Source organism: Acinonyx jubatus, chromosome D2, assembly GCF_027475565.1.
Source record: "Acinonyx jubatus isolate Ajub_Pintada_27869175 chromosome D2, VMU_Ajub_asm_v1.0, whole genome shotgun sequence".
NCBI lineage: Eukaryota > Metazoa > Chordata > Mammalia > Carnivora > Felidae > Acinonyx > Acinonyx jubatus.
In genome coordinates, this window is record NC_069393.1 from 69,491,423 (window position 1) to 69,515,946 (window position 24,524).

Below are 24,524 nucleotides of genomic sequence, written 5' to 3' on the forward strand. Positions count from 1 at the left end.
CGCAGAGCCCAACATGGGGCTCGAACTCCCATACCGTGAGGTCATGACCTGAGCCGAAATCAAGAGTTGGACATTTATTTAACCGACTGAGCCACCCAGGTGCCCCAAAGTTTGTTTTAAATTGCTATTGATTGCTTATATACCATCATTCCAATTTTACTAGATATCGTATAAAAGAACGAAAGATGTATTCATGAACTTCCTACCCCAAAACTTCTTGGCTCTTTTTCACGTGAATTGCACTGAACAAATTTATCAGAGTTTACTCCCAGCACTGTCCCTATGGATATCTGTTCTCTCCAGCCTTCCTCTCCATCACAACCGTGAAAGGAGAGCCTTGATGTACCTTTTCCCTTGTCTAAAAGTGGTTTTCCTTTGGATCCCTTCCCAGGTGCGATACCATAGGGGCAAAGGCTGTAAGCAGGTTGACAACTCTTTATTCATTTGGCCAAATTGTTTTCTAAAAGGGTTGGACCAGTTTCCAGGGCCACCCCTGGAAGAGTTTTTCCTGATTGGGTCTTTCCCCAGTTACATTTAAATTTAGAGGCTGATCATTTAAATTTTACCGTTGAACGGGTATCTCATTATTTGGGTTAAAACATTTCGTCACCTGTTTAAACATTTTCCCTTGTGCTTGTCCACGAATTGTATTTCTTCTGTGAATTGTATGTTTATATCCAGGGTTAATTTTTATGGTAAGGTGTTGTGCCCCAGAGGGGCACCCAGTTATTATACCTAACCAAGGGGCAAAACTCATGAGATTCACGGGCTCTCTGTATCCCCCTCTATGTACATTTTTAATTTTTGTCTTCGGAATACCCAAATTTAAATACAAAGGTTCCTGATTGGAGTATTTGGAGGGGTTTCTTTATGTTGTCCCTCTGGTAATTTTTTGAGATACAACATCATTGAATTCCTCCACATTCCAGTTTTCTCTCCTATTACCTCTCATTTCTGGTCACGTATGTGGACTCTAAGACTCCTCCCTGTAATGGCTCTTTTTGGTGTCTTCTTTCCTAGTACGCCCATCTCATCCTCTTCAGGAAGTCCACGTAAGCAGGGAGACCATTGGGAAGATTTCAGTCGCCAGCAAAAGTAAGCCTTTGTGTCATTCAACCCTCCAGGCCCCCCATTTCATCCTCTGCGTGATGGACCCAAGGGAAACTATGTTATTCTAGAACGCTCCTGTCCCATTCCCGTCTTCCTTTCACGCTGTAGCCAGGGCCATTTTCCCCAAACAGGCCTGAGCAGGTCTCCCACGGGGGTGAACACCCTCGGTTAATCCTTGTGGCTGAATTCCTTGGTCTTGCCTGGAAGTCCCGCGTGACCACCATCCCCCCAGCAACCTCACCTCCCGCCATGTTCCTTCCTCTTCCGCCCTTTCCAGCATTCGCTCCACGTGCTCACGCCCCACCAGCCCACTCCCAGAGGCCCCGAATGCCCCTTCCCTCCCTCTCTGGTGAAGTCCCCCGCAGTCGCCGCCTTCTGGGTGGCGCCTTCTCGCCCGTGCTTCTCTGACCTCCACTGTCCTGCATCCTCGAGCTGAGGTGGAGGGATGCGGCCTCTGCAAGCTACACAGCCTGCGTTTGCTTCCCAGCCCCTCACTTGCTGGCACTTTGGCCTTCGGGAAGTTACCGAATCGTCCTGTGCCTTTCTCTCCTCATCTCTCCACTGGGAGTAAAAACCGCGCATCTGTTTAGGGGTGGGGTGTGGAGCTAGGGAGCTGAGAGCTAGAGGCCACGGGGTTTCTTTTTTGAGGTGATGGAAAAGGTGCTAAATTCGACTGTGGCAACGATGGGACGTATCTGTGAATATACTAAAAGCCACTGGATTATAAACTTTCAGCGGGTGAATTGAATGGTTTGTGAATAGTGCCTCAGTTAAACTGTTAAGTAAAAAAAATAGCAATCTATCTTAGGGTGGTTATAAGAATTAAATAAGTTAGCACATGCGAAGCGTTGGAGGCAGTGGATGGGTGGTGTACAGGAAAGACACAGTCAGTGCTGTTCTCACTTGAACTCTGGGGTAATGTGACCTCATGTGCCAGGGTCTGAACTAGGTTGTGGCCCCCGAGGGCTGGGGCCAAGGCTCTTTAGTATCCCTCGCTGGCCCGGCGGGCCCTGCCCTCCTATGGCTCAGTTAGTGTTGTTGAATTAGACATTTCCAGTTATTACGAAGACTGTGGGCGAGGCCTGGGCGGGGGAGCAGACTTCCTGCTCCAGAGGAGGGCTGCCTCTGGCCGGGACCTTCCCCTGCGTCGTTTCTGCCCAGGTGCTGAGAGGAGCAGCCCGATCCACCCCAAGGTTGTTTCTGCCTCTGCTCTGGTTCAGGAGGGAGACCCTCTTGGGACCAGATGGCGGGGAAGCCAGTTGTCACACATCATGTCCTGCTCTCCCCCCCAGTGATACGGTGCTCAGCTGCTGTGGACGTCCTATTTCTGATAGATGGCTCCTACAGTGTCGGGAAGGGGAGCTTTGAAAGGTCCAAACACTTTGCCGTCACGGTCTGCGACGCTCTGGACATCGGTCCCGAGAGGGTGAGTGCAGGTCTCGTCATCTCTGTGTTTTGACATCTTTGGTGGCAAGTGACCAAGATCCAGTTCTAAGCAGAAGGGCACATGTACCCGCTAGTGGAACAGGAAGACCAAGGTGGGGGGGGGTGGCTCCTCGTTCTAGGCATGGTAGAATTTTGTGTTCCTTGGTTGGCTTCCTTCCCAAGCAAGCTTTCCTTATGTGGCGGACTCGCCCTACCTTGTCCTTCAAGATAGGGAACCCAGTAAAAAGAAGGTGGTTTTCTTTCCCTGGACACCTGGCGGGATGGCTCCCATCGGGCAGGCGTGGATCACGTAACAATCCCTTGACTGATCCCAGTAGTCAGAGGGGAGAGATTCTCTGGCCCCCTGTGAGTCACGTGCCGATTCGCCTTGTTGGCTTCCCACTCGTGAGAGAGGTGTCTGTAGAACAGTGGGAAAGGGACAGCGTGCTGGCAGACAAAAGCTATGCCTCAGAAGACGAGCATCTCAATAGGAAGTGCAGTACCCTCTCTGTTCACTTGCGAGGAACTACTCCTGCCTGAGTGAATCCAGCCAGTTTCTTCATTCCTGGTCCTCCCTGGCTCCGGAGAGCAGCTCTGAAATAGCAGCAGGGTGCACTGGCCATAGCTCTTGCTGCTAAAAGGGGCATCTTGGGACAATCCGACAGAGAAATGGGCAATGAACAGACAGCCCTTAGGCATAGGAAAAGGCGCCCCGCCTCACTAACGGTAACAGCAAATGTCCCGCTGAAATACCATTTTCACTTACTGGCTTAGCAAAAATGCGGTTCAGTGACGTGCCCGTAGAAATGGGTGCGTGCACTGATGGTGGGAGCGTAACCCGGCGCAGCCTCTCGGAAGGGCATCTGACAGCATCTGTCGGAATGACAACGGCCTGGACCCTTTGACCCAGGAATTCTACTCCATGAGATTTATTCCACAGATACTCCCACAAATGCAAAGTAATGCACACACACAGTGATTCCCTGCAGTGTTGTTTACGTTCGTGAAAGATTTCAGGTAATCCACATACCCATTCACAGGGGACGGGTAAATCCAATATGGCGCATTCCTAAAGGACACGCTGGGCAGCTGCAGAAAGTGAATGGGGAAGGTCTCTTAGACGGAAGGGCACCAAAACAGACGAGAGTAAAAAGTAAGGTGCGAATGTTATGTATAGCGTGTTACTTTTTATGAAAAATAAAGGGAGGTAAATAGAGTAGGTTTGTGCTTGGAGAGATTTGTAAAGAGGCTGAGGGCAGTGGTTTGCCGTTGAGGGGGAGGGTGGGAACTGAACCGATGGGGTGCCTCCACGGGGAGACTCATCGATACAGATTTTTTTTTTAATGCATGATGGATTTTGAACCATGGGAACCTACTCAAAAATCAAAATTTAACAAGGGCATTTTGGTCTGAAAAGCGATACTTAACTTGAACTAGAGACTACTTACAAACAGGTTACAGAAGGAAGTGGTTTTCCAAGATGACATTCCTGGGTTAATCCTAGAAAAACCTCTGGGATTTAAGAGCAAAAGTGGCTTTTAATGAAAGCCAGATTTTCTCCAGAATGGCAGGTACTTTTGAGAGGGGGAGCACATTGTCCTGGACCACAGGCAGCCTTGCAGGGCCGTCTGGAGACACCGTGACAGACACCATTCCATCCGGGCACGAGCAGTCCAGAAGTTGCAACCACCGGGTCAACCCATCGCGGGTCCTCCGAGGGCCAGGACCACGGGCTGCTGAGTCTCCGCTCTCCTCCACACAGGGCCCTGCTTTTCAAAGGAAGGGATTCCCCATGACGTTTCATTAGTTATTCGTGGAGAGAGAACCGTCAACATCGAACCCTTGTTGACGTTGGCACTGATGTAGAGTGTCCAAACTTTCTCATAGCAAGACTCGCTGAGCTAAGGGGTTGGGGGGGGGGGGAATCTGTTTCAGCGAGCAAGGGGGCATCAGGACCTCAAGCCGCTCAGACTTGTTGGAATGGTGCCACCGGGGATTGGCATGAAGGGCCATTTCAGGTGGCTCCGTCTCCGTCTGGTTTGTGCTTCAGGTTTTGTGCTTTGGCTGCTGCATTTCTGTGACTCCTTGTATCTCCGCGCTCGGGGGATTTGATTTGCACCTTATTCTACTTTTCTGCAACTTAAGTTTTCTTTCTTTCTTTTTCTTTAATGTTTGTTTATTTTTGAGAAAGAGACAGAGCATGAGCAGGGGAGGGTCAGAGAGAGAGGGAGACACAGAATCTGAAGCAGGCTCCAGGCTCTGAGCTGTCAGCACAGAGCCCGACGCGGGGCTCGAACTCACGGACCGCGAGATCGTGACCTGAGCCGAAGTCGGACGCTTAACCGACTGAGCCACCCAGGCGCCCCTGCAACTTAAGTTTTCAAGTTGCTATAAATTAAGTTGCTTTCTGTGCGCGCTCTGTGGGGTGAGGTGGATTGAAAGTGTCTGAAGTCTTTCTCCCGACAATTAGAAGCTGAGAAGTTCACTTCCTGGCTCTGATACAGCGATTGCAGCAGGGTGATTACAGTGTGGTGAGAAATGTGGGCAGGCTTGCTTCGGAGCACACAGTAAACCGAAGATAAAAGGCAACTCCTTTGCTCCCAAACCGCCAATTAAATTAAATGCCTTAACCACTGACTCAAGCTGTTTCCATCCTGTTTTGTTTTGAAGTTATGTCCTTCCTGTTTAATTCAAGCAAATACGCTCAGCTGTTGGTCTCAAGGGAATTGTTGTTTTTTTAAGTAACCCTTTCGCAGCGTTCAAGGAGAACACATTCAATGCCTAGTGTCCCTCCTGCTCACATGTTTTCCATCTGCCCGGTTTCCCTACCTGTTTTCTCAAGCATCCTTCCAGAATCCCCTCACGCAAACACAAGCGGTATGAAGCCTACCATGCATGTGGTATACGCTCTTCTATCCCTTGCCTTTTTTCTTCATATTGTCTTGGAAGTCTTTTTGTATCTAGGTAGATAGGTAACATAGGCGTTAATACAGGTATATATTATATTTTATGGCTTATTAATGTTCCATTGTAAGGATATACTGAGGTTTAATTAACCAATCCCCTATTGATGGACATTTGATATTACAAACATACCGGGCCACCTGGGTGGCTCAGTTGGTGGAGCGTCCGACTTCGGCTCGGGTCATGATTTATTTCATGGTTAGTGGGTTCGAGCCCCGCGTCTGTGCTGACACCTCAGAGCCTGGAGCCTGCTGTGGATTTTATGTCTCCCTCTCTCTCTGCTCCTCCCCTGCTCGTGCTCTCTCTCTCTGTCTTTCAAAAATAAATGTTAAAAAAAATACATATATATATATATATATATATATATATACACATATATACGTATATATGTATACTGTTATATATATATGTATACTGTTATATACATATATGTATACTGTGAGCTTGTAAATACATCATTTCACACATATGGAAGTATGTCTGTAGGATATATTCCCAGGAGCCCTATGCAACTGTATTTTCACTAAATATTGAGAAATTGGTCTCCATAGGTGCTGTAGCACCTATATTCTTACCAGTGGTGTTTGAGAACTTGGTAGTTTCCCTTGCAAACATTGTATTTAGATTTCTGCTACATTTCAGTGTGGTACAGTGAAGCATCTTTTCTCAAAGAGCCCTTTGTGTTTCCTGTGTGATATCTGTTCATACCCTTTGCCAGTTTTTCTATTGTATTGTTGGTCTTTTATGCATCAGTTCCTAGATCAGTTCCCTACATAGTGGGAAAACTGACCTCGTGCCTCTGACTTGAGTTGCAAACAACTTTTCCGTTTGTCTGCATTTTTTTTTTATTGCGTTGTGTTATGTTTTGCCCTGTAGAAGTTTTCTTTATGTGGCCAGATTTATCACCATTTTCCTTTATGGCTTCTGGGTTTCAAGGCAAAGTAAGGTCGTTTTCCACTTGGAAGTTATGAAGAAATTCTTTCCAGGTTTCTTCCAGAACTTCCACGGTTACATTTTTTCACGTGTAAATCTTGAATCCATTTGTGATCGATCCTTTTCTCATTTGTAGGTGGCTGTTCAGTGGTCTCAATGTCACTTACTAGATCAGCTTTCCCCACTAGCTGGAGATGCCACCTTGGGGAGATTTCAAAAGGGTTGTTCCTCAGAATCTCAAGCTTCTCTTCTGCCCCATTTTCCAGGGTCCCTCTCCCACACATGCTCACCCAAGACCTAAATCTCTTCCTACTGAAGATGCTCATCCTCAGAACCTCCTGTTGAAGGAAAGTCCATTGGGCTCTGGTCATCGGGAGCAGGTGCCACTGGGCTGGTGGGGCCGAGCCCTTTGATGGTCTCCAAAGCACTAGGCCTGTTAAGGGATCAGCGGTGCAGGAATTCAAGTAGTGGGTAAAAGAGTGGTCTCATCGCTTCAATATGAATCACATGGCCTATTTGCAATCTTGGCCGGAATTGGGGTTGGTTGATAGTGACTGGGAATGCAGGTTTGGAGAGCCAGTGATTATGTACAGGGCTCGGGCTTTCAAGAGGAAACCCAAATGTTTATAGCCTTTTCTGCTCGAGACAAGCTAGGGTCCAAAGGGCCCGGAAAGTGACTTGATCCAGTTTCCCTTCTCCAGTTTTGCAAGGCGTTGGGTCTCCTCATGTGGCCTCTGAATTCGGATGATGCAGCGTCTGTTTGGAATCACCCGCGGCCCCGACCCCTTCCGCCGTGGGGGAACGTCAGCTCAGGTTAAGATGCTGATTGTCCCCCCGGCGTGACCCTGGTGTGGAGAGCCGGCCTTCCCCGCGCTTGGCAAGAGCAGGCCCGGAAGGACTGACCCGCGCCAACCAAGGATGCGCGGGTGGTGGCTGTGGTTGGGGGTGAGCCGCCCGTGCAGGCGGCCGTGCTTGTCTTCCACGGCTCCCCCGCTCTCGCCGGCAGCATTCTGCTCAAGGTCCGTGCTGGCTGCTGAGGAGGCCGGCAGTGCCGCTGAGGCTTAGTGAGGGTCGTGGGCACGAAGTGCAGTGGCCCCGCTCTCTTTTTCACTAGCCCCGGGCCGGATCTGTGTCTCTCTACGTTTCAAACGGTACCTGGGAGGCCGTTGGAAGTGTGACCAGAGACCCTACCCTCAAGGTGCTCGCAGCCCAGCCGGGAGGGCTGGCCAGAATGTGGGGCGAGAAGGTGCCGTTGGTGGTTGTCAGTGCCGCGCATAGGCACTTGGTTTTCTCCAGGCCCTTCTCCTGGTCTTTGGGCCTTTCTCTGAGGGACACTGGAGGGAGCCCCGGCTCTGGTATTTGTTGCGTGGGCAGGAGGCAGGGTCATTAACCTTTCTCGTCCCTTCGTTTCCCTTAGGAATGTTTGTGACTTGACCTCGCTCTCAGCACCCTCCCCCCGGGCCCTCTGTCTCCTACTGCAGGTCAGAGTGGGAGCACTGCAGTTCGGTTCCGTCCCTCGTCTGGAATTCCCCTTGGATTCGTTTTCGTCCCCACGGGAAGTGAAGGCAAACATGAAGAGCATGGTTTTCAAGTACGTATGATCCGATCACCGCCGTGCTTCGGATGGAGCCAGCTGCTCTCAAGATCGCTCCCTTGAAGGGCGTGATTGGCCCGAGAGAGGGCTGCGGTCTGGCTTCTGGAACCCCAGCTGCGTCCGGTGGGTAGTGAGAATTCCCTTCTCAAGACCGCTCCTCTTATTACGTAACCGCGTCTTACGGTATCTTTGCCGCCATAGCGTGGAGTTGTCTGTTACCTGGGACGGAGAGGGCTAGTGAAGGTTGAGGTGGGTCAGGAGCGTGAGGGGTGGGGGTGGGGGTGGGGGGGAAGAACACTGGGTCTTTCTCCCAGTTCTGTCCCTGCAGCCGGGATGGCTCCCCACACGTCTTGGAGCCTCGTTTGTGTCTTCTAGAAAGAGTAAGTGTCCCCCTGTTACTAAGAATGCTTTAGAAAGGATGAATAGCTGTTTGTGTGCTCATATACACCCTATAAATGTATGTGGTAGGTCACAGCTTTACTCACATTACGAGTCAGCTGACGTGTGTGTGTATGCATATAGGTACATGTGAATACACACGTGTACTGTGTGTCAGTATTTTAAACATCCGTGTGTTATATACACACGTGCATCTGTATACGTGTGTTATATACACGTGCAAGTGCACGCACCCACATGTTTACAAACACTCACAGAAGAGCACCTTTACTTGCCGCTTGCCACTCTGCTCTCTGTTGTCTGCCGCCCCTTGAGCGGGTGTCCACTGAAGTCCTGCCGGGGTCCTTGGTCCCAGCCGCTGACGGCCACCAACTCCGGTTGCCAGGGAGGGCCCCGGACTCTGCAGTCTTTCCCAGTCACAGGCCTCCATGCCTCCAGTGCCCTCCAGAAGCCCGTGTCCTGCGCGCTGGGCACAGCAGGACCTCTGGGGGCCCTACGGCCCCCAGGCACCCTCAGTGACTTCTTCTCAGGCTGTTTGTCCCGGTCCAGGGATACCCCAACCAGAATGAGAGGCAAGTCAGATACAAGAAGGCACAGAGGGAAGCCGAGCACCTTGAAGTGTTTGTTAAACACGACAGTAGTGCGCGCTGGCCTTTCCTCGTTCCCTCGGACCGTCCACCCTTGAGGCCTCCGAGAATGGTTTCCTAGAGAGGACAGTCGCAGCTTCTCACTCCCATGTCTGCGGCCCAGATGCCCAGAGCAGCACTTGTCAAAGTGAGCTCTTTGGTCAGAAGGCCTGGGTCGGAGTTGCCTGTAAGGAGCGTGTCGTCAGTGCTGGTGCCTCAGTTCCCTCCCAGACCTGCTGAATCCCTCTGTGGGCTTAGGGCACGTAGATACTAGATACTAAGGATTTGCACTTTTGAAAGGTCTCTCCCACTGCCCTGGGATGATGATGATTGCTTTTTTTCTTTCATATTTTTAAAATTTATTTTGAGAGAGAGTGAGCACGAGCAGGGGAGGAATATATATATACGTGTTATATATATATGTGTGTGTGTGTGTGTGTGTTATATATGTATATATATGTGTGTTATATATATGTATATACATATACATACATATATATACACATCTATATATGTATACGTGTGTATGTATATATGTGTGTGTGTGTGTGTGTGTGTATATATATATATATATATAGAGAGAGAGAGAGAGAGAGAGAGAGAGAGAGAATATTCTAAGCAGGCTCCACACTGTCAGCACAGAGCCCAATGAGGGGTTTGAACTCACAAACTGAGATCATGATCTGATCTGAAATCAAGAGTCTGACGCTTAACTGACTGAGCCACTCAGGTGCCCCCCCTCTCTTTTTGAGAGAACAAGTGTGCAGGCAGGGGAGGGGCAGAGAGAGAGGGAGAGAGAAGCTTAAGCAGGCTCCATGCCCAGCTGGGAGACTGATGCAGGGCTCTGTCTCATGACTGTGAGATCATGACCTGAGCTGAAATCAAGAGTCAGATGCTTAACCGACTGAGCCACCCAGACACCCCCTGCCATGTGCTTATCCTACACACTAAGTTTAAAAAAAAAAAAAAAAAAACAAACGCCTTTATTGACATGTAATTTAAATGCCATGAAGTTCACACATTCAGCGTGTACAATTCAGTGATTTCGAGCGTATTTTCCAGAGTTAGGCCACTATTACTATAATTTTAGAACGTTTTCGTCACCCCAGCAAGAAACCTTGTAAATAGACATCTCTCCAGAAAAGAGGTGTAAATGGCCCTCAAACACTTGGAAAGATGCTTAGTGTCATTAGTCACTAAGGAAATGCAAATCAGAACCGTAATGAGCTGCCACTTTACATTCACCAGGAAGGCTAAAATAGACGACACCCAGTAGCAAGTGTCGGCAGGGGCACGAAGAAATTGGGCCCCTCGTGCGCTGCTGGTAGGGTTGTGAAATGGTGCAGCGCCTTTGGGAATAATCTGGCAGCCAAACACGGGTTTACCACGTGACCCAGTGACTCGGACAGAATTGAAAATGTATGCCTCCAGAAACACGTGGCCACTGATGTTCATAGCGGCATTATTTGTAGCAGCCCCGAAATGGAAACAACACAAAAGCCCAGTGAATGAATAGCTGAACCAAAGGCGGTATATCCGAACCGTGGAAGATTATTCCTTTTCAGTCAGGAAAAGGAAGGATGATGTGATTCATGCTACAACATGGATGAACCTTGAAAACGTGATAAGCCAGACACAGAAGGCCACATGTTGTAGGATTCCTCCATTTATGCGAACTGTCTGGAACAGGCAAATCTGTGGAGACAAAAAGCAGATCAGTCCCCGCCGGGGGCTGTGGGCAGAGGGAATAGGGAGGGACTCCTAATGGGTGTAGGACTTCTTTTGGGGGCGATGAAATGTTTTGAGCTTAGTGGGGATGGTTGCACAATTGTGTGAATATCCTGAACACCAGGGTGATTTTACTTTAAAAGGGTGATTTTGGGGGCACCTTGTTGGCTCAGTTAAGCATCCAACTTCAGCTCGGGTCATGATCCCATGGGTCGCGGGTTCAAGTCCCGCATCCAGCTCTGTGCTGACAGCTCAGAGCCTGGAGCCTGCTTTGGATTCTATGTTTCCCTTTCTTTCTGCCCTTCCCTCACTCATGCTCTGTTTGTCCCTTTCTCTCTCTCTCTCTCTGTCTCTCTCTCTCAAAAATAAACGTTAAACACTTTTTATTAAGTTAAAAAAAAATCAATAAAAGGGTGATTTTGGGGGAGCCTGGGTGGGTGGCTCAGTTGACTGACTCTTACGCATCTGACTCTCGATTTCAGCTCTGGACATGATCTTGTAGTTTAGTGAGTTTGAGCCCTACGTTGGGCTCCACACTGACAGTACAGAACCTGCTTGGGATTCTCTCTCCCTCCCTCCCTCTCTGCGCCAACCCCCCACCAACTCACCCCTGCTCTTTCTCTCTCAAATAGATAAACTTAAAAAATATTTTAAAAGGGAGAATTATATGGTATAAGAATTCATATACCATAAAATTACCATATCATTATTGATAAAATATTTTATTCCCAAAACATCTTTGCACCCATTAGATGCATGCTAACGTTTGCAGAAGAAAAACTGGCCTCTTGGTTTCAGTTCAGGACTGAATGTCAGCAATTGTTTGGGTAACTCTGCCTTGACGATTTGGTCCCACTCTGTTCTGAAAACACTGAGCAAATTGCAGCAAACTGGTTCAAAAAGGCACTCTGGGGATCATCTAGTATCTATTTCAACCCCTCATTTTACGGAGGAGACCACTGAGGCTGAGAAGGAGCAGGGGACTTGGCCAGGACCTCAGAGTCCTGCTACTTGTCCAGTAGACAACCCTCGCCACCGTCCAGCTGTCCTTCTCCACCTCTTTCCACCCTCCCCTCCCCACCCCCCAAAGTGTTTGTTGACCTCTCCTCAGCTGTGTTGGAAGTCATAACTAAGGGCTTGGGAGTATTAGTCACAACGTAGGAAGTCCAGAGACTCTGTAAGGATATGCCAGATGAGGACACCGCGGGGGGAGAAAGAAGCCTCTTTATGTGTCTGATCTTCTTAGCCGTGTATGGTTAGCATCGTGTGTCCTAGGATGACTACAAGAGGCGGCAAACAAGGCAAGGAGGCACTAAGTAATTTTTTGGCCGCAGTTGCAGGGTCACTGAGGACGCTAAACATTAAGACGTTACTATTAATCAGTACAGAGGAATGTTGGCCCGAGTGGGAGTGATAACCTCCCAAGGGCTCTCTACCCTTTTTCTGCAGTGAAATTTTAAGTGCTGGGCTGATTGGGACAGCTCTACCCAGAACTCCAAATGCTTGCCTTTTCAGACCAAGGCGATCGATCCCCTGAAAGTGTGTTTTGAGGTGGCCAGGGAACTGTCCTTGCTGCCACTTTGCATTAAGAAGTTTAAAAAAATGATACAATTAAGAACCTTCCAGTTTTGCACCCCATGATAACATAAAATCAGATGAAGCATGGCCAGCAAAATCTGTTCCAAATGCGCAGAGCTCCTGGCCAGCTGGCTGTGCAGGCTCCCGCGGTCATTTCATTAATCTCACGGTCACGCGACTCTTGAGTTTTCTGATTGCTTTGAACCCCATCTGTAGCTTTATCAGAGTTTTACTGTATTTAGACAGCTCTCCAGAAATAGCACTCACCGCTCACTGTACCTTAGCACAATGCTAGCTGTGGCATCTTTCAAACCACATTAACATTTCAACATCGCTTTTAGAATAGTTGTAATTACGAAGCATTTTGTTCTTTTTTAACTTACTTGGTGCGCATTTTTGCATAAAGCTGCGTTATTTTTCATGCGGATCCTTTCTAATGGCTCTATGATAACTCAATGAATCGAACTATCATAGTATATTAAATCGCTCCTTTAAAGGGACACATTTACATTGATTCTAAGGTTTTTGTCTATTGGTTTTAAAAAAGAAAGAAACCTCTGTAATCAACATCCCTCTACCTACAGTGAGTTTTCTTTTTTTAATGTTTATTTATTTATTTTGAGCAAGAGCGTGTGTGCGTGCAAGAGGAGGAGGGGCAGAGAGAGGGAGAGAGAATCCCAAGCAGGCTCCATGCTGTCAGCTCAGAGCCCGGCGTGGGGCTTGATCCCTCGAGCTGTGGGACTGTGACCTGAGCCAAAAATCAAGAGTTGGGCGCTTAACCTACTGAGCCCCCCCAGGTGCCCCTACAGTGAGCTTTCTGATAAATTACTTTTCAGAATCTGTTTCATGGGCTACCTGCTTTAGAATCACTGGGGCAGGGGAGGCTGGCTTAAAATGCAGATTCTCAGCCTGGTCGCACACCTACCAGTTTGGAGTCTCTGGATGATGGGATCTGAGAATCTCCATTTTCCCACCTCCCAAGGGATTTTTATGCTCATTGGAATTTGAGACTAACTCAAAAGAAAAACTTCAAAAGAAAAACAAAAGAACAGACTGCTAGTTAATCATGGTAACTACCACTGATGGGGTGCTCACTGGCTCCTAGGAGGCACTGGGTGTAGCATTCATTTACTAATACTGTTACTTCCCCTACTTTAACAAGGAAGGAAAGTGAGTCTCATTACCTTTTCCAGTTTACTTGGCTAATAAATTTCAGGACTATATTTGAGCCCCACCGACTCTGGAGCCCATGTTCCTTATCCACTTGAGTATTCCAATGGCCAAATGTTTAGATTCCAGACCCGCCCCCACCAAAAAAAGTCCAAGCATTGCAGTCACAGCTCCCCTAAGACCGTAGTCAGTCTGCGAACCTTCACTTGCAACCTGGGTTAGTCCTGTTTGAGAGAAATTAGAAGAATCTTGGTGAGACTCTGGCCTCCGACCTCCCTTGTCTAGAGCCAGACCCTGAGCTCAGGACAGACTCTCAGATAGAAATGCTCCACAGAGTGAGGAACATGGAGGTGGTGGGGTTTATCCTCATTTCCCAGAGTCCAGAAGTCTTTGGGAATCTCACCTGACTGGTAGAGTATTCCAGTGGGAAAAGTGGGTTAGGGAGCAAAAGTGGAGAGGACAGACAGCACAGGCATTTGTGTGTTGAGGGACAGGAAGGACAGACACCCCACAGGCCGGTGGAGTTGGGAGCCCAGACTCCCACGTCTTGGACATTTGATTTATCTCTAACCACAGCCATGGGCATACTGCCAGGGGCATGAAAGCCCAGGGAGTTTCATGGTCAATGGGGCACCTTGGCTTTTGGTGAGCAGAAGAGTATTGTGACCATTTAGGTAGAACGGTGTACTGCAGGGATCAGCAGACTTTTTCAGTGAAGATCTCTAGAGGCCAAGCTGTGCTGGCCATAGGGTCTTTGCATAGATAGTACATAAACGAATGGGCATGGCTGTTTCCCAGTATAACTTTATCTACAAAAAATTACAGGCTGTAATTTGCCAACCCCTGGAGAAGGAAGACCATTGCTTTGGAATCAGCCTGACTGGGTTTAAACTCCAGTTCTGACCCCCCACTAGCTGGTTGAGAGGCAGGTGACTTGGATGGCTGTATAACATTTTGGCTAAGAACTTGGCCTCTGGAAGTGGAGGGTCCAGGGTTCAGGTCCTGCCTCCACTACTCCTGAGCTGTGTGACCTTAGATAGGGCCTTTCCCTGAACTCCCTATCTCAGCTGTGGTGAGAATTATTTGAGCTTAGTACCTTTACACACACACACACACACACACACACACAGCACAGTGGTGCTTGGCAGATAGGTGCTCTGGAAATTTTAGCAGTTAGTATTACTATTCTCTGGGCTGGAGTTTCCCCATCTAATAAATGAGGATAATATTAGGACCTTTTATCATAGTTGTAGGGATTACATTTAGTACCGGGTAGGGGAAGTATTGGCATGAAGTGAAAACTCTGTACTAATATCATCCTTTAGGAATGGGAAGCCATTTGCCCTTCTAGGAGCCTTAGAGGATGGCTCTTTGTAGACAGAAGAGCTTTGGCAAAGGTAGGAGTCTTCTCAGAAATCAAAATCCTCTTGGTTATCTTCAGTATCTGATAATGTGACCCAGCACAGTGTGAGAAGAGTGGGGGGCACTTGGTGTTCATTGATGTTCTGCTCCCTTTGGATAAGCCCCTTGCCCAAGCCAGGCTCTGCTCACCAGCCCAGGACATGGCTGGCGGTGTTCCCCAGTGCCTTTGCTTACACTTCTTCCCCTGATTGGAGTGGTCTCTTCTTTTCCTAATCCACTGACTCACCAAGACCCCATCAGATGCTTGCCATGCTGAAGCCTGTCCCTGACGGCTCCTCCCCACAATGAACCCCTCCTCAGAACTCTTGCTATTGTCATCCTTTCGTTGGCAATTGTTATTGCTTATAGGTCCTGCTTCTTCAGCTAGACTGACAGTTCTTGGGGGATGGGATCATGTTATGCTTCCTGGTCTCACATTTTCTTCCACTTAGAGTGCCCATAAGAAACACCAGTGGGTTGAAAACAGTAGCTTTTTAATTGATGCAGATGCTGATTATGGAAGACTAGGAGTCTTAATTCTAGGAGTTATGCACTCTTGTTGACATTCGTTAACTTAATGGAGCCTCATAGAATTGCCCTTCAAGAGCTCTCTTAGGACAGAAAGCAGTAAAAGTGAAGAATATTCTGGGCCTGGTTCATAAATCCTTCCAAGCACACTCCTTGCTCTTCCCTCATCTCTCTGCTGAGTGGAGAGGTCCTTGAGGACAGAGAGGAAGGGGAGCACAAAAGGAAAGGAGCCCGGATCTCTGAGTAGCTGCTTGGAGGAGAGCAAACCAGGAAAGATGCTTGGGCAGGAGAGCCACGTCAGGCTTGCATGAGAAGTGAGTGTTTTGAGTGGCGAGTTAAAGAAGCATGTACGCATTCACCCACGCAGATATGTAGGCACACACACACAGAGTGCCCGAGCCTCTTGCCAGTTGGGTGTTTGCACCTTAGAAGAGTCACTGTAGGGCCCTCTGAGAGACAGGCATGGTTGCCTTAATTGACACTGTAACGTAAGAATAAATGTGCCCTCCCCCCAAATCTACAGGGCTTTCTCTGTGTGTGCGGTTAATAACCGTGGTGATTCCATCAGGCTCGACATTGTGGCTCATGTCCGATGTGTTGCCACCCACTGAAAGGTTTGGCCTAAGACCCATTACAGGGAATTGTTGTCTGCCTGTTTGATTCTGAAGGCTGACAGCCCTCTCTCTGAGGATGCTTGCATGAGCCTCCTATTGTAGGATTTAATAGAGATTCTGTGCTGAGATTCCAAGCTCAGCAGACAGTCTCTGTAACTAGGCTGTGACGAGATGGGACCACCGTAACGTCCCCCGATCTGGAAGCAGTCCCACAGTTCAGCCTTCCGGCACCTAACCCTGGACTGGAAGTGAGCCAGGAAGGCCTGATCACAGACCCGACCATCATTAGACCCTTGGATCAAAGACCTGTCCTTCACAGTTAGAGAGTCACACGATTTTCCGAAGCTCAGTTATCTGCTTGCCCACCCCAACGGGATGCTGAGCCATAACAAGAGGAGAATGATACAGATGGGGAGAGGTGGGAGGTGGGTGTTAGACACACAGACAGTGAGGGTCATTGACCCCTGAGCTGTCACTGGAGGCAGAGGGGTACGGGAAGAGAGTCCAGAAACCTACACAAAGAATGACATTATTGCATAATACGGCAGAGACGTCCAGGGTGAAACTTCCGTCCGCAGGAAGAGTTAATTACTACTCTTCGTTGTGGTTTGGATGGTGAGAAGGTGCATGTCCCATGCTGGACTTGTCACTCTGAGCTACTGCTGGGAGAAAGCGGCTGTCACTAAGCACGGAGGAGCCCGTTGTTTCAGGTCGTCATTCCCAATTCATGCAGGTGGATGACTGACTGTCCTCTTTGTCTCCTCCTCCTGTGTGCACCCAGAGGAGGGCGCACAGAGACAGGCCTCGCTCTGAAATACCTTCTGCGCAAAGGGTTCCCTGGGGGCAGAAATGCCTCTGTGCCCCAGATCCTCATCGTCGTCACTGACGGGAGGTCCCAAGGGCACGTGGCGCCACCAGCCAAGCAGCTCAAGGAAAGAGGTGTCACCGTATTTGCCGTCGGGGTCCGGTTTCCCAGGTAAGAGCCTCGGTCGCTCTGGGTCACCCTGGAGACTGTGGAGACACAGTAAGAGAGGGGATTTGGCCAAACCACTCTGGTCCTTCCAGGCTCGCTCTCCTCCTCGCTTTGTATGAGGTGCCAGAACGCGCGGAGCTCCAAGTCTGGGAGCGTGCGTTGTCTTTAGCTGAGTCTGAGTCCTTGGTTGTAAGCGCCAGAAACTTGACCCCAGTTGACTTGGGCAGAAATGGAAATTCACAGACTCATCTGATTGTACTGGGTGGGTCAGGGGTCCCTAGGGGTGAGCAGGAGCCAGGGACTTGAACGCCATGAAGATTCTTTCTTTCCTCTCGCCTCTGCTCTTCTCTGAGCCTGGTCCTCAAAGGAACCCAGGACTGTGGCTGCAGGTGGCGCCCAGCTCCACCCTGGGGAGAGAAGACTCATGTTCCCGGTTTCAAGTGGAATAATCCAAGAAAGGGTTCTCCTTAGCCTGAGTCACAGACCTACTCCTGAGGCCAGGAGAGTGGGGGTCTCTGAGGGGCCGCCCCTCCTCAGACACTGGAATGTGCTTTCCTGGAAAAGAGAGGAGCACAGGTCTTCCCTGCTCTCAACCCTAAAATTGGGGGTGCCCTTGTGGGCCCCTCGTTATTGTGGGTATTAAGTGAAAGGACTCTCTGGTCTGGGTACCATGCCTGTACACAGAAATCCCATTTTCTATTATTTTTTAAGTATATGTATTCACATCTTGAGAGCGCGCGCGAGAGGCACGCACACGTCAGTGGGGGAGGGGCAGAGGGAGCAAGGGAATCCCAAGCAGGCTTCACACGGAGAGCACAGAGCCCGACTCAGGGCTCAGTCCCATGAACTATGAGACCGTGACTTGGGCCAAAATCAAGAGTTGGACACTCAGCCGACTGAGCCACCCAGGAGCCCCTCTATTAGTTTTAGTACAGGTGTTATTCTAAGTTCTCCGAATACAGAGACGGTACAAAGCACCTGCCTTCACGGAGCTTCCGTTCTAGGAGAGGCACTAGGCAATAAACAAGTGAGTGAATGAATAAGTAATGCTATTTCGGGTGGAAATAAAACGCAGAGGAGGAAAAGGAAGGTGGTTGGGGGTTAACAAGAGTGATGAGGCACAGGGAACCCAGCTGTTTTAGATCAGGGGGGTCTGTTGGGAGTTGATTTTTGAGCAGAAACTTGAGGGAAGCAAGTAAGCCTTCCAAATAGCAGGGAAAAGAGCAGGCAAGACAGATGCCGAGCACAGAGGGCCTGAGCCAGCTTAGTGTGCTATAGAACAGAAAGCCTGGCGGTGTGTGTGGAACCCAGCAAACAAGGGGTGAATTACAAGAAACGGGGTAGAAGAGGTAGGTCGGAGTCAGGTCTCTAGACCTGCGGGTCACAGTAAAGCCTTCAGAGCGTATTGTGAGTAGCTTGGGAAGGTTCGGTGGCTTTGAGCCGGGAACTGCCACGTGTTGACTAGCTGTTTTAGAAGACCACACTGGCTGCCAGGTAGGGAAGAGACTGGGGGGTTGAGGTACAAGGAGAAGGGGTAGGGCAGGGCAGGGAATCTAGTTAGGTGACCTTTGGAGCGCTCACAAGAGAGAGAAAGAGGGAGGGAGGGAAAGAGAGATCGTGGCGGCTTATAGTGGGAAAGTGCTGGGACCTCGCTAAGGGATGGTTGGACTCGGGTAGTTCTGAAGGCAGGGCAGCGGAGTGGCTGGTGAGCTGCACATGGGAACAATCCAGGATTTTGGCCTGAGCCCCAGAGCGAAAGGCGGGGCTACTTACCGAGGTGGGGAAGGCTGGGGAGGAGCAAGGGGAGCAGAGTCCTCTTTCAGATCAAGTTTGGGGCGCATATTGGACCTCTGAGCAGAGAAGCTGAGTCAGCGGCGGGACGTAGGAGTCTGGGCCACAGGAGAGAGGACGGACAGAGATTGAACTCGAGGGTGGCATTTATAGCCTGAAGATCACCTAGCGAGTGGCTGCAGCGAGGGAAGACCACCGAGGACCGGCGTGCGCAGTACTGGGGCGGGGCGGGGGGGGGGGGTTGCTATCCCAGGCCGGGCCGCCACCAGCAGCATCCCGTTGTGGTTGTCATTGCCAGTGAGTGAGTATTTAACACACACCGCCTCACCGGGGGCTCTTTTTGTGTCCTCACGCATGAGAGAGGAGACAAGGGTGTTGCTTCCTGGCCCGCTGCCCGCCCTCCTCCCGCACGGTGCCGAATCCAGTACCTTGCACGCCGCACTTGCCCAAAGGTTTGCCAGTGAGGATGCTGCCTACCAGGTGGTGGCAATACATGGCCCGTTCCGGGACTTTCTTCTCCAGCTGCCAGCTGGAGCAGTGCTTCTCAGACTGTCCGTGGTGGAGGTCCAGTCTGTTTTGTTTTGCTTTGAATCCATCATGGACGGATACTTCAGAGGAAGACAAAAAAAAAAAAAAAAAAAAAAGAATTACTTGCAAAGTGAAATAAAAAGCAAAGACAGAATAGAAGCCCAAAAGTTTATTACTTGATCCAGCAGGCGTAAAATGACACTGTCAGGTTCCTGTATAATGGCTTCTAGGTGTTTATTGTCAGTGTCTATGCTCGTCTGGTTCTGGATGAGGGTGGAACGGTTTGGGGGCCTACACCAGCCCCTGCACTTTGAGCACCCCTCACTTGGATCAAGAGGTCATTGGTCAGGAGAGGAGACATTGCTCCGCCCCGCGTGTCCTGGGCTGCAGCCACAGGAACCCTCTGAGGAAGCCCGTGGGTTCCCAGGCCCTTCTGACCCCTCCTCTCGCTGTTGGTAAAAGGCCAGGTCACTACTGACCGGTGGTTCTCCAAGTGTGCTCCCTGGACCAGCGGTCTCAGCATCACGTGAGAGCTTGTGAGGAATGCACACATTCGGGCCCACCCCGATGAACCCAGAACTCTGGGGTGAGGCACCTCGGCTGGTGGTTTTCCGTGGCCCCCGGTGATTCTGATGTCCACTGACATTGGAGAACCACCGCCGTGGGCAGTGTGAGGCTCTGAGTGCAATGAGAAAGCTGATGCCGGTTCCGACTCCTTCCTCCTCTTAGTATTCACTGGGCCCCTTCTCTGCTGGTTCTCGGCCCTGGCTTTTGTGAAAATCTGCTGCTGGGCTGGGAGAGCGGAAGGAGGGGCCCGGCCTCGCTGCCCTCTGAATGCTACTGTTGAGGCCCCAACTCGGAAGCCCCCTTGTGTGTGTCAGGTGCTGTCCGAGGTACTGGGCGGAATGTCTAGTTTACATGGCTCCAGAGGAGAATGGAGAGTTTTATACCCGTGAACTTGGGAGATAAATGAAGTTGTTGCCATACTGCCAGACCTTGGTCTGTCTTGATGAATTTTTTGATGGGAAAGATTCTAAATACAATCCTGACTACCCGGTCTCCTTAAAAAGGTTTCTCGGGGCGCCCGGGCGGCTCAGTCAGTTAAGCGTCCGACTTCGGCTCAGGTCACAGTCTCACGGTTCCTGGGTTCGAGCCCGGCATTGGATTCGGTGCTGACAGCTCAGAGCCTGGAGCCTGCTTCAGATTCTGTTTCTCCCTCTCTGTCTCTGCCCTTCCCCTGCTCGCACTCTGTCTCTCTCTCTCTCTCTCTCTCTCTCTCTCAAAAAAATAAAAAAGTAAAAAAAAAAAAATTGAAAAAAAAAAGGCTTCTCAACATCATTTAATGCTTTCTTCATCCCACATATCATTTTGGGGCTGGGCCCTAACCGCAGTGCCCCCTGGCTGCTGACGTGTGCTGGCCCCTTCCTCTGCATAACCTCATGTTGCTGACCCTTGAGTTCTTATGTCCACTGTTTATCATCCTTCAGTGTTTTCTTTCTACCGCTAGCTTCCCTTGCTCGTTCTTCTCTTGCCATCACCCAGAATCACTTTCCCTCATTTCCTTTCTGGTTAAATGTTTCTCATTAGCTGTGGGGGATAACACCAGGCAACCAAGTCTGTTAAGACCATGTCTCAAATGAGAGCCGATGGTTCCACGGGTTTGGCTTGCCTTGGAGGAGTTTGTGAATCCTGGCACGCGTGCTCGAGAGCCCTCAGGGCCTTTCTGCGGTTCACTTCTGGATCTTACCTCACCCACCGGGGATGCAGGTGAGGTCCAGAAGTGAACCACAGAAAGAACCTGCATCCCCGGTGGGTGAGGTTGCAGCTAGGTGGCCTTTGGAGCGGTGCGGTCGTACTGCTGTCCACAGGGAGCCCCTGGTGTAGGAGATGGGTAGACAGGAAGGTGGAGGGGGGTGGGGCAGTCAGCTGCTCGTAACTCCTCTGCTGGGGGCTGGGGACGGGGGACAGGTGGGAGGAGCTGCACGCGCTGGCCAGCGAGCCGAGGGAGCAGCACGTGCTGATGGCTGAGCAGGTGGAGGACGCCACCAATGGCCTTTTAAGCACCCTCAGCAAGTCTGACATCTGCACCGTCGCCTCTCCAGGTAAGGCCTTCCAGGCTGAAAAGGTGTGGCCCCGCCCAGGTAGAAGCAGGGTGGGGATGGTTCCCGAGGCAAGAGGTCAGGAGGCTCCCCAGGGAGAGGGGAGGGCAAGAGGAGCGGGGTCTCGCAGCTTCAGCTCTGGGGTGCTCTGCTCGGGCTACCTCCCTGTGTCGAGCCCTGTGGTTTCTCAGCTCGGAACCCCGAGCTTGTCGCTGAGGGGTAGAGGGGCCCCGGATGTGGGCCCCGGACCTGGTGGGGCCCCCTGTGCCTGTCCCCTCCTCAGGAGGAAGAGCCAAGTGAGCTCCCCAGGCACGGTCAGCACGGGGCCACTTCAGCTGGGGTGAGGTCTCTGCATTGCTAGTTGTCATCATCAGGCTCCACCCGGGAGCCAGAATAAAAGGCGCACATGTGCACAAGATGCGAGAGCTGTGGGCCGGGGGATGCTCAGAGACTGGCTGCCCGGCCAGCAGGTAGAGCAGGGCCCCTCCCCTGACGTGCTCGGCCGGGTAAGAGGCAGAAGTAGCAGGGCTGAGGGTGGTGGGACCACAGGTGGGGGAGGGAGATAACCCTGTCTTCTCCGTCACTGTGCCTTGTGGACACAGACTGCCAGGTCCAGCCTCATCCCTGTGAGCGCAAGACGCTGGAGACGGTCAGGGAGCTTGTGGGCAGTGCCCTGTGCTGGAGAGGATCGCGGGGGACCGATGCCGTGCTGGTGGCGCTCTGTCCCTTCTCCAGGTTTGTCCACGTGGTCTGGGGTCAGCGCCCGAGGGCCTGCCTGGGTAGAGATGGAGACCCCCACAGCTGGGCGTGCACGTGCTCCGGGGAGAACAGCTGTTTGGAAGGGCCTTGGCCACGGAGCGTGACAGGGACCAGAGGAGACCTGGGAGGGAGACAGGGACAGAGCTGTGGGGTCACAGGAAAGGTCACGGCTACACAGCGTCAGAATCTTGTAGACCCACGGCCCAGTCGCGCATGGTGAGTGAGGGTGACAGGGGCACAGCCATTCTGGAAGGCTAATAAGGGAGCCAAAGCCAGTCCTCTAGGGCAGTGGTCTGGACTTGGGGTGGTGGTCTGGTAATTTGATTCCTCTGAATACCAGTCTCTGTCCTTACGGGCCGAGTGGGGCGGGAGGCTTAAGGTCTTAGATAAATTCCAGTTGTGGAGGCCGTGGGGGATGATGCAGTGTTCGTCAGAACTGGAGCTCAGGCGTTCTAGAATACCTGCTGCCTGGAGGTCAGCCATTCTCTCGAAGATTCCTAGGCTAGGCTGCCTGCGGTACAGCATCTGGTCGGCAGCTGATGATCCTGTCCTCTTGCCTTCTCTGGAAAGCCAGGGGTCATATTGGAACCAGCTGCGTCTTTGGCCTTGGCCTGCCCCTCAGTGATGAGCTCAGAAGACACCCAGCGATGAAATGGACCAGATGCGAAGCCGTGAGCCATCACGCTGGGCTGGGGGCGAGTCCAAAGACCGTCTTGGCAGGGAAGGGCTGTGGCCTGCACGTGGGTCAGAGAAAAGAGGGCCTCATGCCTTGGGCAGAGGCCACCAGAGGCCCTCTTCAGAACCCGAGCTTTCGAGTGAAAGAAGGCAGTTCTTTGTTTCCCCACTGGACTCGTTCTGAGAGCTCACTCTGAACCAAGCGGGGTGCAGTGCGGAGAGAGGCATGGCCGCCACCTCCAGGTAGCTCGTGGTCCAGAGGAGGCATTGGACAGTGACCACCGTCAGGTGTCTCAGGTGCCAGGACGGGGCCTGTCCTCCCTGGGATGTCATGGAGAAGGGGCTGCTGGATCAGTCTTGAAAGAAACGGGAACCCAGTGATGCCACACAGAGGCATTCAGAGCTGGGAGCCCCAGGAGAAGCTGGTGGGCAGAGGACACCCCGTGGCTTTGTGCTCAGATCCTGGAGTCAGGCTGCTGAGCTGTTAATTCCGAAGTGACCACTGGTGAGCTCGGAACCTCCCCCTCCCTTTTCCTACATGTGAAAGGGGGAGGATAATAACACCCACGCCATAGGGTTGTGGAGAGTCGGCAACGAGTTGATATGTGGAATGCACTAATCCTGGAGGCTTTTAGAATTGTCTGCCCGTGTAGTAAGCTCTTCGCCAATTCCCCGATTCAAGAAACCCTGAGGGCCTCCTCTGTGCCTAGCACTGTCCCAGGTCCTGGGGAATCAGCGTGAGTGTCTCAGAAACCAGTCTGCCCTCACGAGCAGTGGCAGAGGTGCCTCCAGTGGCAGGAGGCAATAGTAGATAAAACGAATGCATAAAATAAACTGATAGGTAGCGATTAGTGCTACAGAGAAAAGGCACGAAAGGACGGGTGGGCGTGGGGAGGTGGTGGTTGGGGCAGCGTTGGCAGAGTGGGCAGGAAAGGCCTTGCATAGAGTCCAGGCCCGAGGGAGCTCAGGAAGGAGCCGTGAGCGATGTGCAGATCCAGGCAAAGCCCTGTGGCCAGTCTCTGCTCCAACGACACGGGATTCCCAGTTCAGGCTGGGAGGAGTCCGCAGAACTTTCTGGGCTAGGATTTGTGGTCTTAGGAAGCCACTAGGAGTACATGTGGACAGGGAGAAGATTTCTCTTTAGTGAGCTGGCAGCTTGGCAAACTTTTGATTTCAGCAACTCCTTGAGTTTGTAATTGACTTGGCTTTAATCCCAAGTGGGTGTTTTGCTCCAGGGAAGGGTCTGCCCTAGAGGTGAGCCCAGTTAGCCTGCCCCTGTGGTGGGAGGCCTGGGGGAATCACACAGCCAGAATCCAGTTGCCCAATTCCCGCTGTTTCCCCGCGCTCCCCTCCAGCACTGCATTGTGCCGGCCCCAGAAAGTAACCCGTAATAGAAAGCTCTGCCGATAGTTCAGAGTTCTGAGCACAGATATTTCCAAATTCTGACATGATCGCCAACTTACATTTTTTAAAAACTGTTTCCGGGTAGCTTGGAACTTTCCCTATCCTATCCATATGCAGGTGAAAGTTGGGGTAGAATCAAGACAGAAAGACGTCTTTCTTGACCCGTATCCGCATTGGAATCTCATACCGGCTTTTAGCGGTTTAAATTACCTTCCAGGTTTCTGC

The 24,524-nt window shown here is 51.0% G+C and overlaps 1 protein-coding gene across 1 annotated transcript in view; it reads left to right on the forward strand.

Moving 5' to 3' along the window:
* Positions 1-24,524, forward strand: part of VWA2 (von Willebrand factor A domain containing 2) — a 44,947-nt gene that overhangs the window by 10,406 nt on the left and 10,017 nt on the right. The window contains exons 3-8 of the mRNA XM_027063153.2: positions 1,021-1,095; positions 2,403-2,536; positions 7,914-8,023; positions 16,852-17,046; positions 21,331-21,464; positions 22,064-22,196. Coding sequence (XP_026918954.2) covers positions 1,021-1,095; positions 2,403-2,536; positions 7,914-8,023; positions 16,852-17,046; positions 21,331-21,464; positions 22,064-22,196 — 781 coding nt within the window. The remainder of the gene's footprint in view (positions 1-1,020; positions 1,096-2,402; positions 2,537-7,913; positions 8,024-16,851; positions 17,047-21,330; positions 21,465-22,063; positions 22,197-24,524) is intronic.